The sequence below is a fragment of the Citrus sinensis genome, chromosome 6 (genome assembly GCF_022201045.2).
Source record: "Citrus sinensis cultivar Valencia sweet orange chromosome 6, DVS_A1.0, whole genome shotgun sequence".
Classification (NCBI taxonomy): domain Eukaryota; kingdom Viridiplantae; phylum Streptophyta; class Magnoliopsida; order Sapindales; family Rutaceae; genus Citrus; species Citrus sinensis.
This window is the reverse complement of record NC_068561.1, coordinates 24590111-24608231: the sequence shown is the minus strand read 5'-3', so window position 1 is coordinate 24608231 and position 18121 is coordinate 24590111. Positions and strand designations below refer to the sequence as shown.

The window sequence follows — 18121 nt, the reverse complement described above, 5'->3', positions numbered from 1 at the left end:
ATTTTCTCAAAAAAAAAAAAAAAATTTTGAATGTAAATTTGAAAGTATTTAGTGAAAAATTACCTTTAAATAATCTAATTCACTAATTAAACATATAAAGTTGGAATTTTATTAATTTCATATCAAATTGAAATTAAACAGATGAGGCAAATTTGATGACGAATATATATAATTCTTCAATCAAATTGAAATTTGCACAAATGATACGGTTTAAAATAAAATTCAAACCATCACGCATGGTTGTACACTTGCAATCACAGAGTCACAAGGTGGGGTCAGGACCAATTAGAAAAAATGCGAGATGGGGTTCGGGTCACAAAGGGAGGAGAAAATTGAAGCACTTGTCACATAATTGCAAATGAACGTCTCAATATATTTTGACATTTAGTGAAAAATTTAAAGAATTTCAATTCACAAAAGGCTCCACTTATCAATCATTCAAGAATACAAGGACTTGATAGTCATCTTCTACTTATCTTTCTTTTCAAATTGTTAGCTTTCATGGGCCATAGCATCTGTACATAACATTATTGCATCAATTTTCTTTTAAAATTTGGGCATGATTTTTTGCTCTTAATTTTTGTGGGGTTTCCACTTTCTGAGATTTCATTCTTACAGAAGTAGCTTTGTATGGTTTGACATTCGTTGAGCTTGATTGGATGGACAATTTATATTATCTAGTGACATGTTTCATCATTAAACATATATCGTGAATCTTAAAAGGTGCAATTTTGTAGGCATTATTACGAGAAATTTAGATCCTCTCATGATTTAATGTTTTTTTAATTCTTTTAGGAGATTTTAATATATAGTAATTAAATAATTTTATGAATAGGATTAGATCTATTCTTAATTTTCTTTAATAAATACAAAAACTCAGCTGTCTACACTAATTAAAATTCTAAACACACTATTTTTAGACTAATTAAAATTATAAAACTAACCGACAGACATATTGTCATGATTTTTTTCTTTTTTTTTTTTCTGTTTGACCACAAGGTATTCTGGATAGGGCCCCTACTATGAGAGACACCTTTTAATTATAAACTCAGTGTAGACTTTTTTTTTTTTCTTACTTTTGCTTTGGGATAAGGGAGCCGACATTTTTGCATAATCGTCTGAGTTTCACCTGGATGAACTCAGTGTAAACATTTTTGCATAATCTTTCTTTTTTTTCCTCCGTTTTCTTCTCTCGTTCTTTTTTTTCTTTTCTTTTGGATTCTTCTCTAAACTCTTTAAGAAAGTTCGCCAAACCATCAAAAATCTCAGTAGGTGTAACGTTAAGATTAAGATTGCAACAAACCAACATCATTCTACTTCAAAAATTGGAAACTTGCAAATCAAATGATAAAAACATCTGATTAGTACACTAACCGTACAAATATTATCAGCGGTGATATTATCATTTTGTTATTTTTTTTTTAAATAAATCAAAGCATTCTCTTTTGAATGCTGTATAGGTTTGATATATAAAAGCGATAATGTTTTTGAAGAAGATTTTTGTTTTAATTACTAACATTAAGTCATTAACATAGGATCTATCTACCGATTGCACTTTGCAACAGTTGGTTGTAGTGTTCTTGCAGAGATGTGATATTATTAGCGGTGTTAATGAAGTCCAAGGGGCCCCAAATTATGGTGCAATGGTCTAGGAAGAGGATAAGGCTAACAAGGACACCCTTTGCATATCAAAACAGGAATTATGAAATTCCTTAAAATATTATTGTGGCAAATTCCTCGTGGAATTGTATTTGATTGTTTATGTACATAAACTCACAATGCAGAGAGAAAAGTACTAGATTTTCTGGCTCATTGCAATGAGATATTACCATTTGCTTCATCCAGAAGTAAGTTACTTGAGTATTAAGTTTTTTTTTTATTTTGGTATCGCCATGGTCAAGTATCTAACGGACATTAAGTGGTCTGGGATTAATGATTCTGAGGAACTCAAGCTTGAATTCACCTGTGGCCCCAATCCAGACTTCAAGAATTCTGTCTTGGAATAGACTTATCGCGTGATTGATGAAGCTAATCTTGTTCTCAGGGAAGCTGTCAGGTAACGTCTATTTGAGAGCTATATTATTTGTAGTAAGATCGATCATTGAGATAAGTCTCGTCGTTCTCTATTGTTTTATATATACTATTACTAGCTTAAACAATCTAAATTTTGCTTGCTGCTGCTGCTGCTGGTAGTGTTTTTAGGACGGTCATTCATTGGTATCCAGGACAGTTTTGATAGAGAAGGCAAAGGAAAGTTTTTCCAATTTTTTGAACCACCTGAAGTCACCGCAGGTGTTGAAGGGTTGAACTTATTTGAAGAATGGCGCTCAGGCGCAGACGTCCAAACGATTTTAAAATATAGATAAGAGTTTCTTCAATTTTTTCAGTTCCATCCGGATGATAAATTAATGTTTGCACGTGGGGACGAATTCTTATTTGAATATTTTTTAAGTTTATTTAACTTCGCACGACCGAAAAGAAGGTATATTAAGTTAGTGCTTTGCGTCAGTTAGCAACTTCTCTGAATGATTTGGCAAGAAATCTCTTGTCCAGTCATCAGCTGGGGATGCTCGCCCAGTAGAGTGAGAGCCCTCCGGCTAGAACGCAAGCAGCAGTTGTAAATGTTTAATGTTTTGGAATTTTTTTTACAGTTTTAATTTTGATTATTTTTTTACTTCTCTTTTCCCTGTTATTAAATTAAAAATCTTTACTTGCGCCAATTCTCGATTAAAATATTTAATTTGCATGAATCGGTATTGGTTTAATACTAATAAAGAGAGTTGTTTTAGTATAATAAAAGTGCATATGTATTACCAACAAAGTGTTGGCTCTAATGGCAATGGAGTCTCCTTAAGTGGCTTGACTGGGTTTGCTCCCCAGAAAAGTCGCTTTTGTTGGGAGAACCTGTGCATCTCCGTTCGAGTGATGACTTCTAATCTAAGTTGTGGTACGGGCTTAAAGGTGTCTTCCACAGTTGGGACTCTCCCCAAGATACCTCGTGGTCAAAAAAAAAAAAAATGCATATGTATCAACGATTAAAAATCGTCTATAGTGTGTTTTTCTATCTACTATATCCCAAAACAAAACAAAAAAAAATGTATACATGTCTTGTTTACCATTCCATATATATATATATATATATATATATATAACACAAGATACCAAATTAGTGGCGAATATATTAGACAAGTCTTGATCACATAATAAATTAAGAGATTTTAATTCATACAAAAGTAGCACTGTCTTTATAATTCTTTGATTTCGATTGGATGGATGGTATTATCATCCAGTGACAGACTCTTTTAAGTTTTGTAATTTTATCAATACTCACTGTTACATCATGAATCAAAAAAGGCACAAGGCATTGTTGTCACAAAAAGATGCTTGTGGTTCACTTTTTATCTAATTCGATAAGGAAATTGTTGATGTCACTATGTTCTTCGTAAAATATAAAATTTTATTTCAACTAATTTACTATGATATCAATACTAAATCGTTGACAAAATAATAATTTTGTCAAATGGAGCTTTTTAAAACTTATTCCTAACTTTGGCGGTATATTAAAATAATTAGAGAGAAACCGTGCATTTCTCCGTGTTATTTAAATATAGTAGACCATGCTCAATCATAGATCTTGTGAATTTTTGCGGTGGTTACATCCTATATTGTAATAAACTAGACAGTGAAGAACACTGTCGAATGTACCATAAAATGTCTGTGTATTAAAATTTCCCATGAATTTAATTATTGTATAGTTTCTCCATTTTTTGCTTAATATAATATATGTATACTTTATTTTATCTATTTGGACATTAATAAAAAGAAAATAATTAAATTATCAATTTAACCCTAAACATAAAAAAAATTATATTAATTTTTAATTGTCAAAATTAAATTGCCAAAAATTATATGCAAACTATCAAGTGGGCAAATGGTACTTGCAAAAAAATTAATATAATTTTTATTTTATTTTTTAAAGTTAACTTAGTAATTTAATTATTTTATTTTATTAATGTCCAAATAAAAAAATTATTATAAAAATGTAATATTGTAAAAGTAAGCCAAAAGAAATAAAAAATAATGGTAGTTGTATCAATACTTTAACAGTAGGGATGTTTCGAGATAATTTTAAAAATACAGTGACTAAATGGATAATAATCTTAAAATATAGGGACTAAATAAATTTTTACCCGGTGTTCATCTTATAACCAAAAAAAAAAAAATCAATTATGGGTTAGTAGTGGTGTTATTTGAAAGGTGGTGGCCTCACGTAATACAATATTTATGGGGCTCTGGTTGTGGCTTGAATTGTCCATGCCTCGATTCATTGCCGGAGTGGCATGATGCTTCAAAATTCAAATCGCTAATTGACGATAACCCAAAAATAAAATGATTTTTAATTCTGCTTTTGTTTTTAAATAATTGAATGCAGATTAATGATATTTACGATAAAATTTTGTCAAGACTCTACTTAGATAATTATAGTTGGTGTAATAAGAATATGAATTTATAAATTTATAATTGACTACAATTGCCTTCATACATTTTATTGAATTTTTTTAAAAAAAATTTGCAGGTGAGGAAACTTCGATATCACCTAATCAACAAATGTCTCTCTCTGTGTATTTAGATTTAAGAATTATAACTTTGTTATTTGTTGTCAAGATAATACAATTAACTAATACATGTATGATATATGTATTTAGATTTAATATAACTACTACTTGCATGATATTTTTTCATAGTAAATACATAACATGATTTTTTTATTGTACGACTAATATAGTATCTATGATGTATTTTAAAATTTCTCTTTAGATGATTGCGAACACAAGACACATTCATGTTTAGTCGAGGAACGCCTATGACAAAATAAATTACTTTTAAATATAAGATTATTTATTCTTTTTGTTTCCTTAATAAAATCATCATCGTTCTTAAAATTGAAAATGCATTTTAAATTTAACACTAAATACTTCTTCATTTAAATCCGTAATTCAAAAACTTGATTTGATCTCTTACCATTTTGAGTATTTTAAAATGTGTTTAATATAATATTTGATTTGGAAACTGTTAAATGAAAACACGGAAAAACAAATTTTAAATTGTTTTCAAATTTTGAACTAAAAGCTAGAATAATATCCATATATATATATATATATATATATATATATTAGATAAGATTTGGCAAACACATTTTCTTACAATTTTCAGTATTCCTTGTTTTTTATCCAAAACTTAAATTGAAGGGGCCTCAAATTTTCTGTGACAACAATTATTTTCCACAATTTTTTAATTAAATATTTTTTGGTCATGCTTAAATTGAAGGGGCGCGCTATCAGGTAGGCCCCACTCGGAGCGTCAGTTGAACGAACAACTGTTTTTTAATCAAAGATATCAACAACCGCTTGATGAGTTAGTGGAGCCCAACGATGAAAGATCAACAGCATTTAGTGGACCCGATTAACTTGTATTTTATAATTCTTTTAAACGAAACAAAAATATTCTCCGTCACAAACATTTCTCTTCTCATAATTGCCCATCGATCCTCACCGTCCATTCTAATAATATCCATTGTTAACTTTTATTTATCTCTGTATATGTATATTTAAACTGTTGAGGATTTCCAGTCTTCATTTTAAAGGAAATTTTATAAATTTATTTTTCATATGTTAAAATATAATTTAATATAGACTCCATTGATTTTATACATTTTAATAAGAGGGTTATTTTAAAGTATTTGTCAAAATACCTAACACTCCAGCTTATTATTATTATTATTATTATTATTGGATAGGTAAGGAAAAACAAAAACTAAAAAGAAACAAATCAATAAAAACCTAATTTCATTAATAAATTGACTGTCCATATTAACTAATTGAAATGAAATCGCATTGTCATGGCGTATTGACTAACGAATTTTGAAAGTTTGCTGAAATGGCAAGCATTGATTAGGCAAGCATCATAATCAGGATCAACAGATGGCACAGCATAAAGTGTCTCCAAAAATCAATTTTTTTTCATTAATTACACCAAATAATGACAAAACAAATCAGAAGCAATGTTAGGAAAAAAAAAAGTCTTTTGGGTTGGCTTCTTTCTTCTCTCATTTCAATGCCCAAGTTTTCTTCTTTTGAGTTCTCTGAGGAAGCTTTATCCCACTAAAAGCCAAAAGTGAGTTTCATGATTCTTGAATTCAAAGGTAACCCACCTGCTAAATAACCCTCAAAGTTTCGATCTTTGAATTATTGTTAGTTGATCTTCGCTCTGTAGCTCATTTAATATTATAGTTGTTGATTTAATTTTACCATTTATTGAAAGTGGGTCATTTGGGGATCTGGCTAAATGTTAGGGCTTTTGAAGGACAGTTGTTATTTGATTGTTTGGGGTTTTGGGTATTGTTGTTTGAGGCTTGAAATCAATATTTGAGCTTGAAAGTTTGAATTTTTGTTATCTGGAAAGTGAATTGGGAGCTTACATTTGGTGTTTCCGATCAGAATTTCTTATTGGGTTGTGACTGAATGCACTTGAGCTTGAAAGTTTGGATCTTTTTGGTGTGTAAAACTTGGAATAGAGTATACATTTGGTGTATATAAGAGCTTGTCTTTGGTTAATTGAGTCTTTAGGGATTGTTAACATGGAAGGCATTGGTCAAGCTTCTGATTCTAGGTCCGGGGAAGCTACATTATCTAGTTCACAAGAGAGGTGTCCTAAGCAAGTGTCACCTATTAGGGGTGGTGGTTCAAGAAACACAAGCCCTATGGGTCGTGTTGGATCGAGAAATACTAGCCCTTCTAGGCAAAAGGTGATTAAGACAAAACCTCGTGGTTTAGATGAGGAAACGGCAGCTACATTTGGTAAAGCAATCCATCCAGATGTCCAAATGGAAGATAACATCTGGGCGATGTTGCCTGAAGACTTGTTGAATGAGATTTTAGCCAGGGTTCCTCCTTTTATGATCTTTCGGCTTCGTTCTGTTTGTAGACGGTGGAATTCTATACTTCAGGATGGTAGTTTTCTTAAATTTCATTCACAAGTGCCATCTCATGGGCCTTGTCTTCTTACATTTTGGAAGAACTCTCAGACACCGCAATGCTCAGTTTTTAGCTTGCCGCTGAAAACATGGTATAGGATTCCATTTAATTTTTTGCCTCTGTGGGCATTCTGGTTGGTTGGTTCTTCAGGTGGTCTTGTTTGTTTTTCTGGGCTTGATGGGCTAACTTTCAGAACACTCGTGTGCAATCCGCTTACCCAATCATGGAGGACATTGCCGAGCATGCATTATAATCAGCAAAGACAGTTGATAATGGTTGTTGACCGGGTGGACCGTTCATTCAAAGTGATTGCGACTAGTGATATATATGGTGACAAGTCATTGCCCACTGAAGTGTATGATTCAAAACTTGACAGATGGGCTGTCCACCAGATAATGCCTGCAGTTAATCTTTGCTCTTCAAAGATGGCGTATTGTGACTCCCGGTTGTATTTGGAAACTCTTTCGCCACTGGGTTTGATGATGTACAGGCTAGACACAGGTTACTGGGAACACATCCCGGCGAAGTTCCCCCGTTCCTTGTTAGACGGGTATTTGGTTGCTGGTACACAGAAGCGTCTGTTTCTTGTTGGAAGGATTGGTCTCTATAGTACCCTCCAGAGCATGAGAATTTGGGAATTGGATCATTCAAAGATTATGTGGGTGGAGATGAGTAGGATGCCGCCAAAATATTTTCGAGCTTTATTAAGGCTATCAGCTGAAAGATTTGAGTGCTTTGGACAGGATAATTTAATCTGTTTTACATCGTGGAACCAAGGGAAGGGCCTTCTTTACGATGTGGATAAGAAAGCTTGGTCTTGGATTGCTGGATGTGCTCTTCAGTCGTATAATAGCCAGGTCTGCTTTTATGAGCCAAGATTTGATGCTTCCATCTATTGAGCTGGAAATTTTTAGCTTCGGGGCCTAACATTTTATTTTCTATTGAGAGGTTTATGAGGGTATAATCTTCACTTTTAACCTCCTCTTTTACTAATTCCACTTCTGATTGTCTGACGGATCCTCCCAAAGTTCTCTGACCTTTTCTGGCTGATTTATGATCCAAATTCATTGAGTTTTGCATGTTGCATCAGTATGAAGGGTGGAGCATGTGCTTACATCACACCATTATGGTGAATAGAGTAATTACGCTTGGAAGCAGCCAAGCAGGTTTTGTCACTGAATTTTCTAGAAAGCATTCCTTGGCATCGTCTGGTCTGGGCTCTGTGCATATGGAATGGGCGCCCTGTTGTAATTTATAACTGGAATAGAGCTGGGCTAAATATAGAATGTACTTAAATGTATGCTAATGCCTAGGAACAATTGTAAGAAGAATTTTTCCTTCTTTTTACCTTTAAAGTTTTTGTACACTTTTTGAAATTGTTTAGCACTTGCAAGTATCTTATATTGAAATTTTGTTACTTTCTTATTATTTATTCATGTTGGTTCATTTATACAATCGTCTAGTGTTGATTCTTGTTCATATATCTCGAGCCTTTGTTGCTTAAGTTAGCTGGTTTTTTTTTGTGCTGCTTCTTTTGCTCAAATTTAGAACTATTGTCCTTTTTCCCTTCTTCTGAAATTGACATAAGTAGCTAAAAGATATATAACGAACCCTCTTAGATTTTTAGTCAAGGATAGCACGGTGTAATTTATATTATCACTGCTTCTCAAGTAAATATGGTTAGAACTTCAAAAGTTACTTGAAATTATTTATGATGGTTAAAGGGGTACTCAAATGTACATCACTAATTGATTTGTCACAAAATTTTAATTTTATTCCCATGCTCAGGTGAAATCGTAGGGGTTTTAATCATTCTTTCCATGTCCCATCTGTAATCTGTCAAATATCTAGCCAAGTAGGGGGTGTCAACCGATCTTTTCCCTGAGTTTTGTCATATTTTGCATGGAGTTACGTGGAGATTTCACAATTGTTGGATAAGAGAGGGGAATACTCCTTTGTTGATTTGTACAGCAATTTTGTTGGACAAACTGCAATTTTCACCATAATTCTTTCTCAAGAATCCGGTATGAGTGTTTCTTCATGTCCAGCAGCAAGAAGAGTCTCTTGTGGGATAGGGTGCATCATGGCTGGAGTTATTCAGTTTGATCGTTTCTAATTCTTACGAAATGCTTTTCACAGAGAATTAATCTGTATTCTTTTTGGCTGCTTTAGGTTCTCTACTAGCTTGGTAGCCTTGTTTTAAAACAAGTCTAGATGTTTTGGAGATAATGATGTCCTCTTTTGATTGGGCCATCAGCTTCAAGGTAAGACTAACAGTCACCTTAATCAAGGAAGAATGAAAATGTTCTACAGATTTGGTTTACTGAAGCTTTTTTAGATAGTATGGCAATGCCATGTATTTTGTTGCTCACTTGCATCATCTACATGAAAACTAGAGTAGTAACAGAAATAAAGGCCGCCATACTGTTGAGTAATAGAAATGAAGGCTGTTACACTGGACTTTTCTTCTCTCTTATATCCTCCATAGTTCTGCCAGGTGGTCAATGCTTATTGAAAAGCAAGTGTTTGTTACTTTTATCAACTACAATTGCATTGGCAGTTTTGGATGAAAGGATCCCAGAAGATGTTTTGATTTCTGTTAGCCCATGGTTGCTGCAGGGGAAGGCAGGTAAGATGCCCTCCATTTCTCATGTTTCCACAACAAGCTTTGTTTGTGACGAGAAACCTTGGAAATTGGTGCCATTGTACTATTTAGATAAATTTTTCATTTGGAAATGCAAAAAGGGTCAGAAAATTAAAAGAAGGGTTGATGTCGATTTTTTTTTTTTTTTTTGGTTGTGAAAAAGTTATATTTAGATTGAATAGTATTTGAAATATTCAATAGAAACCCTCGGAAAGCTATATCTAAGGACTACCCTAATTTTCTTAATCATGTTGCCTTAGAAGTGGGAAATGGGAAGTATAATCATTTTTGGGAGGATAAATAGAGGGCTGTTTTTTTGTTGTGAGAAATTCCCCCATTTGTACATATTATGCCTTTCTAGGAATGTTTCATCCAGAATAATTGGAATTGGAGGTCCAATTTTAAAAGAAATTTGAATGATAGAGAGGCTGAAGAACTTGCAACACTGATGCTGAGTCTTGAAAAATTTCAGTATTGATGAATTGAAAGAAGACAAAAGGTGAGCTGAATGAGATGCTGTTGAATATTGTAACCAAGTTGTTGACCTGCTCAATTACAGCTGTTGTTGCTGCTTGCCAAAGATATTTACTGGGTATGCAACCAAGTGGTCCAAGTCTAGCACACACCGTTTTCCGCACTCCCAAGATGTACAATTTCTAGAGATACAAGAAAATATCATTTATGGTTATTATTTTATTATCATTTTTCAGGTTAGTATTCAGCTTTTTCCTAAGCAGTTACACATTGAGTTAGAAATGGAGGATTTTTCTTAAGCTGCTTGTAAATATTTAGCACGCACAAGTTCTGTCACAATCCACTTGTATTTTTGTTACATTTTATTGTGAAATGTATCCGGGCTATGTTTTTTTAGGTTACATAACCTAGTTTTTCTAATTCTTGCTCGGATAAAGCTTTCTACTTTGGGCATTTCAGCATACATGTAACCTCGGAAAAAGAAAAGAGCAAAATAATGGAGAAATTCTTGCAGGTAGATATATATTTGCATGAACCACGCAATATATTCTTTGTTAATAAACGTTGGGTCTACAGAATTCTCGGTTTCTTTGTGATGCAGGTGTTACAAAGATGACTACTGGGTAGTTGAGAGAATTTAATCCGGTGGAACCAAGATGATAACCACTTAGTCCCGTAGTTCAGGCATCACTTTTATGCCACTTTGTCTGGTTTACTTATATAAGCTACTTCTGATTATATTCAAATCAGGTATGGTTTGGTCTGCATTCCATCCATGTCCTTTTGGGAATCTATAATATCTATGTAAGTGTACCTGATATTGGTTGTTATTGTATTATCTTGAGAGAATGTATGAGATTAGGTGGAGCTGAAGTCATTTTCTAGGAAGATGTGAAGCCATTTTCTGGGAAGATGTACATTCCATTCCTTTCCTAATTTCATGATTGATATATTGCCTTCTCAAACCATCTTCCTAGAATAATATAAACATTTTATATGACAAAATACGATACAAGATAAACTTACATACAAACACACACACTCCCTCAAGGCTTATGATAAGGACATACTGATAATTGCTCTGAGAAATTATTTATTATGAGAACAGCAAAACCTTCTCCGCTATAGATTTGACTGCTGGCATACGTGCTTGGCTGGAGATAATTGTTTATATAGTCATTGCTGCCTATACTAATAAGGAATAGTGATTTGGCAATGTACTGGGTTAGATCGGTTGGTTTTTGGAAAATTGGTTGTACATGATTGTGGTCTTAAATAGAGTGATCTATCCTTAACATGTTATCCTTGCTCCCAGAAAATAGTAATACTTTGAGTCAAATCTTTTAGTAACGTAGTTTTCAAATATTGAGATCAGTTATTTATGAAATGAAGGGGACAAGTTAGTTTAGGAGGTCTATAGAAACTGAGATAAGGTGTTCGGGTCATTGGCCTTGTCTTTTTCTGCACTTTAGAGGTATGTAGAACTGAGATTAGAAGGTGTGTCCAGTCACTAGCCTAGTCTTTTTCTGCACGTAATTTACTTGCTTCATATGCTATACTAAACTTACTGTGCACTGATGTGATTATTTTTCTACATACGTTCAAAATTTTGTCAACAAGGGTACTGAACTATTTGCTGGCCTCATGAGTCATGAGTTAAATTGTGGTAAACACTCAGCTAAAATGGAAGAGAAGTATTTCTAGTGCAACTTTATAAAATAGTTAAACCAAGTAACATACAATGAACTGAAAATATGGAACTGACATAATGTCGCCCAATCTCGTCAGGAATCCCAGTTGCAGCAGATGCCTAATTAGTCCCTTCATGATGTTTTTACCTTCAGACAGCGGACATAGTCAAGGTGGAATAAATGGCAAACCAAGGTAATGAGCTGCAAAATGTAAAGAACTTTCTTACTATATAAAGCAGTAACGTCCTTGCTAAATGAAAATGATGTGTATATTTCTTTTAAGTACCTGCACAACCAGCAGCACTGATACCGTTGCAGAAGCGGTCAGTAGGATAGCCAAAATCAATCCCATGAGGATGCCTATAGTTTTCTCGTGCAATGGTCATTATGGAGTTGTTGTTTTCACTGTTAATCATAGTCTCACCAAAGATGAACATGGCCGGTGTTAGAGAAGTATTACTTGCTTGTCCATGAGCAAACGCAAGAAACTGCTGCATGATCAAGACGTGAAGAAACAGAATAGCAAGACTTATTTTTTCTCTCTCCATAATTTTGTTTTCTCTTTCTCCGTATAGTGAGGAGAATTTGGCATGAGCATACTCAATAAGCTGGGTGGTTAAGTCTTACTGTGTTTTTAATCTGCATTAACTAACAGACCCAAAATTTGTGTTGTCTTTTCCACTGCCGTTATTTCTAATGTCTCAATCCATCTCTCACACAAGTGTAGCTATCATTGCACATAGCTTGTGAGATTTGCACGGCATTGGTTTTGCAGTAGAACTAGCAAAAAAAATTTCGGCAGGAAGTTGGGAGTTATGCATGACTAGTGCAAACGTTGCCTCGTTGGCTCTTGGCTGGCAAACTGGCAATAGCCAATTGGGCTTTTTGCCTTGCTTTGTCTGGTTTTGCTTAGCTCATACATAGGGTGTTACTAGTAAATGGCAATTACTGGTGCTGGGCTGCAGTGATATGGACCCAAGTTGAGCTTCGGCTGCCTAGCATTGGCTCCAAGAATTTTGTGGTCAATGGGCTTAGGGGCAGAGCAGACTTGGGAAGTTGGAGGGTCATACTGAAAAGAAACATAATTTGCAGAGGCCAGAGGATGACAATGCATTTAATTTGCACCATAATGAAAATAACTAAAATTTTCAGGCCCATATCATAAAATTGAAAATTATACATCAAAATGTTGCAATCTCGTTTAATTACCCAAAAAGCACTTTTAATCATCCACGTGAAACTTGGAATCCCCATAACTCAAAGGATCAAAATCCGTACAGGATTGACACAAATCCTAGACCCACAAAAGTTTATAGACGCAATCATCAGTATCATTTTGTTAACAGTAGATTAATCTAATTAATTACTTCATTAAGATTAAAGACATGACATTGGTAAACGGAGCCATACTTGTTCTCCAAGTGTCCAAATCTCGTTTGCAGTGCTTAGAAAGAATTCATGAACTCATAAAAATTTGACATTTAAACAAGGTGAAGTGACAGCAAGCAAGCAAAGGGACACAGCATTCCAACAAGTGGCTTGCTATTATACCAGCCTTTTTTATTAAAAGATTGCAGGAGCAGCATTGAATTGAGAGCAAATATTGTGTATTGAGCGCTTTGAGATTATATGTAGTTAAAAGAGAGGTTTATTTTATTCTTTTTATCTTGTTAATTGGAGCTTATGTGGTCCATACATTTGGCTGAAGCCATGTACAGTAAGATGACAGACTCGTCTCCAAGTCAGGGAGTTTCAATTCTTTTACTAGCATTATCGAAAGCAGGAACTTAGGCCGTGACATAATTGATTTAATTTATAATAATTTAATGAATTTTTAATTTTAAATATTAATAGATTTCTAATTGTAGTATACACATATTAGCGTTAAAAAGATAATAATGAAGTAGTATTTAAAAAAAAAAAACTTTTTTGAATGAATTTGTATAAAGATTAGATGTAAGGAAGAAAACTTGGAGAACCGACTTAGTGAGAAGCAACACCAATATCAAGGAGCAATCACAAGCAACAAGTTGGAGGACACGCCCTCGTGTTCTAAAATCCTAACACCAAACTCTAATTTATTATAAAAGATTCATCGTTAAAGTTGGTGTTATTTAGAAATTCTATGCACAATCACTTGCCATGTTCCACCAAGCTCTTAATTTGATGCTTATGCTAGCTAGCTCATGCACGCTTCTCTTTGGGAACTATGTTTCACCACCTCCACTTTCAAGCTTTCATTAATTACATGAATATTCTAATTTTTATTGCATACTAAATCCTTTTTCAATAAAGTTTCTGTTTCAAATAAAGACATTCTGCACTGTGTAATTAACTCTAACTTTGATGGTAAGTCTTCTAACTTTGGGTCAAGTGTGTATATATGGAAATTTTGAGTCCTTGTGAGTTTTCAAGTTTTGAATCATGATGAAGTGGAAATTAAATACGTAGCAATTCATACAAAATTCACCAGCTGAAAGAATCTACAGCCTCTTTTATTTTTTATTTTTGCTGGTTTAGTAAAAAGAGGGAAAGCAAAAAAAATAAATAGCCTAAGCCCTAATTGGTTAGGGGATCCAATGGAACAAATCCCTTTGTTAATTTTATAACATTCTTTTATTTTTCGTAATTAGTAATTAATTTGCACAGCTTAGACCGAATCTCTGACTGAGATGACCTTTGTAAGAATTGACCCAATTGTCTGAATTTATAAATACCTTCACAAAGAATAAACTCGTTTACTTAGTGTAAAATTATACAAGGATATCAACCAACATCGAATATCAAATAGACTAATTAGGCTTCCAAGCATGATTTTCATGAAAACTAAACCCTATTATTAATTTTTTATTGAATGCTATATAGCTATGTGTGAAATAGACATGCCAAAACCATAATCATCGGGCTGCCAGCTGGTAGATATATAACTTAATAATTTCATTAGTAAAATAAGAAAGCTGCTTCAAATTTCACAATTCTTTGTGCTCAGTCAAATATATGTGCTTTACATTTTGGAATTGCCGCGGTAAATGTAGAAAGACCTAGATTGTTCATCAAATATCGTCAACTTGGAGTAATTTTCATGACCGAACTAAGTGTTATACCGGATAAAATCTTCTATACATCGGAGATAATACAACCGTCCAATGGATGATAATAATTACAAAATTGTTATTTACATATATATAAACATACATAGAAATATTTTGTACAACTAATTGATAACAATAGTTTTATTTTATATAAGCTACTTTCCACAATTTTTCGATATAAATAAATTATTTTTAGAATTCTATTAAATTGTAAGTGAGGTTTTCGTCCATGCATGGCACCATTGGCAATACGCATATACATTCTATTCAATATTGTAGACCTCGAGGCCAATTGGTCCTTTCATTCAACCCATATGAAATCAATACAAATGGAGAACACTGTTTTCATTTTTTTTTAATTTAATAATTAATTTAATTTTAATATAGATTGTAATATTTATATGGCAGTATGGCACTGCTTCAGTGTTCTGGCTGTGCTCCAGTACAAGAAGCAATATTTTATAATCGGGTAGGTGTCGGAACCCTAGCTTTGACTTGGTTTCAACTCTCTATAAAGCTCACACTAGGTTTTCAAAGTTCCCCTCCTTATTTCGCTGAACAAGTACACATTCTCAAACAAAAAGAAGAATCACAGATTAAAAGATGGCTCCCATAAGGCTTTTAATTATTGCGATAGGGTTTCTCTTTCTTATGCATGGCATTAGAGATTGCTCTTTTGCACTTGCTCAAGGTAAAATAATTAATGCTTAATTTCTTCTCCATTAATTTTGTTGAAATTCAATAAGCAACATGGGTTACAGATTGATTGAGCTTATGTTTTCTTTCTTTATTTATTTTTTTCCCTCTTTTTTTTAGATGAAGCAACATCAAGAAATGGGCTTGGTGCAATTGATCAAGGACATGCTGTTTCTCCTCGAAAGGTTAGCTAATTAAGCTTGTTATTGCATTAGCTATGATAATTTGTCATCAATTATTTTGATTAGCTAATTCTGATTATTTCATAAATACAAACATTTACGCAGGAGGTTGCTGATGATCATGGCGTTGCTGGCGCAATCAGCATGAGTAAACTATGGCTTCAAGGAAGGAAAATGGCAGTACATATGGTTTGGAAAGAGCATGAGAAGAACCCCAAAGGGATGGATAAATCAGGGACTTTGAAGATTTCAGGTGCCAGTCATTCTGATGGAAATTTTCACTTTGAAGGGAGAGGAGATTTTTTAGGCAAAAGAAAATTTGAGGATCATAAAAGTAATAGTCATAAGTTGAATAATGCAGCTGGTTTTGTAGCCTTCAATTCTGATTATCATGGGCCTAAACGCCACCCTCCTAAACATAACTGATGATGAGCAGTGATTTCAGATCACTTTGTTTGCCTTAGTAATGTGCCAGCAAGCTAGGAAATTATATGTATCGTATACTTGTATTAATTTGCAAGAAATTTTGTTGTGTATAAAATGGATTTTCGTATGCTTGAGCTATTCATCAGTCGCAGTACATTGTTACTTATCTTAATGCTATCCAATCTTTTACATGGGAGTATTAACTAGTTTTTTTCTTAGTTTATTTTATTAATCAAAGTTTGAGATATATGTGTGTTGCGAAAGTAATTAATTAAATAATGCATGGTTTAATTTATGATATATATTTGTTCTTTTTAATGCAGGAAAGCGAAGTGCCGAAGCTTCAAAGAAGTATCTTGAAAGCTTTGATCACCCCCAAGATGATGATCAGGTGATTGTCTCTCTTTTTCACACACACAATGACACAACAGAAAGAATGTATTATATCAAACACATGCACTTTACCCCTAAAAAAAAAAAGTATATTGCTTTTTCCACTAACCTATGGCTATATTCTAACATTTCACACTACTTTATGTTTTCACAACAGCCAGCTGTTTCTCTTTCGAACCCCAAGCAAATGCAACCTCGTGATCAAGAAAATGAAGTCTCACAAGAGCGTCCTGATGTCGACACTCAAAGGCTTCTCATCGCGGCTAAAGAGATCGAGAACTTGATGCAGAAGGATTACAGAGGAATGTCAAAGCCTCGCCGCAAGCCTCCAATCAACAATCACGAGCCTCGACACTGATCAGTGTTTAGTTGTGTTATTTTAGCTCGCTAGCTAGGCTCTCACAGTTTTGCCCTAACAGGAAGCGAAGTCTCGCTTAACCTATAATATAATATAGGATTAAGTAAGCTTCTTTTTGGTTTTGTATTTCTTAGTTTTTGTGAAGCCATAAAGGCATGCATAGGAACAGGCAAATTTTGGTTGTTTTTAGTTACAAGGACATTAAGTATAGTAGAAATATAAAAGTTCTGTACATGAAGTGTGCCTTCATAATTCCTTCATCTTTTCTGGGGAAAAAAAAAAACTAGTTTTCTGGAGAGTTATGTGCCGTGTTCTTTTTTTTTTTTTTTAACAATTGTCAGTGCCATGTTTTAATTATAATGTTGAGCTCTTATTTATTCGTTAAATTTTTCGGATTGAATAATTTTTCTAACATAAAATTAAAGTTAAAATTTCATGACCGTCAATGTGTTCATTCTGTCAGACGCCTATCTCCCTAAGCCCATTTTTGGCCCAATAACTCAGCCTCTTGAGACACAATGCACTGAAATAGCTTAATATTTTATAATAAACAGTTCTCTCACACTAATCATTAAATTGAAAAATCTTAATACTCTTTAATTCTCATTAGTTGCGTACATCAATCTACGTGGCAATTAATCAATTTTAAACCTGCAAGTTTCCATGTTAAAAACTTATAGTAGGTTACTTTTATCAGAATTGGAGAAACTTTTCTCTAACTCTAGAACAAAATTGATCTCCAAACTTTTTAAAGAGCCCTTAAAGGAATGCGTCCCTGTGAATAAAAATTATCGCCCAAATCAAGTTCTAGTTAAAACACAATGAATAAATGTTACTTTTAATTCCTACAGTGTAATTTAATTAACAAATATGACATAGTACTGTGGGTGAAAAATAAAGAATAATTGAATGTATATGTTAATGAAAACAAGATTAAAGGAGTAATTACTTAAAATCCCATTTTAAAAAAAGTATTTTAGTAAACACCAATAGCAACAATACAATTCATATTTAAAAAAAAAGTAATAATTCAAATAATTTTCTAGATTTTCTTGAAAATGATGACTATATAATATTTGTCATCGTTTCAAACAATCACATATATATTTGATAAATATACGGTTCATCTGT

The 18121-nt window shown here is 33.3% G+C and overlaps 2 protein-coding genes and 1 pseudogene across 2 annotated transcripts; 2 read left to right on the top strand and 1 right to left on the bottom strand.

Annotated features, from left to right (window-relative positions):
* Positions 1 to 6048: 6048 nt before the first annotated feature.
* On the top strand, positions 6049 to 8549 carry LOC102621205 (F-box/kelch-repeat protein At5g15710). The gene has a single exon (XM_006482390.3). The coding sequence runs from the start codon at positions 6638 to 6640 to the stop codon at positions 7931 to 7933; it is 1296 nt and encodes a 431-aa protein (XP_006482453.1). The 5' UTR covers positions 6049 to 6637; the 3' UTR covers positions 7934 to 8549.
* A 1023-nt stretch (positions 8550 to 9572) lies between these two features.
* On the bottom strand, positions 9573 to 12340 carry LOC112498649 (GDSL esterase/lipase 7-like; annotated as a pseudogene).
* Positions 12341 to 15418: 3078 nt separating this feature from the next.
* LOC112498676 (uncharacterized) lies at positions 15419 to 17278 on the top strand. Its single transcript, XM_025100275.2, has 5 exons — positions 15419 to 15626; positions 15752 to 15816; positions 15919 to 16066; positions 16563 to 16630; positions 16790 to 17278. The coding sequence occupies exons 1-5, from the start codon at positions 15539 to 15541 to the stop codon at positions 16988 to 16990; spliced, it is 570 nt and encodes a 189-aa protein (XP_024956043.1). The 5' UTR covers positions 15419 to 15538; the 3' UTR covers positions 16991 to 17278.
* The last annotated feature ends 843 nt before the right edge of the window (positions 17279 to 18121 follow it).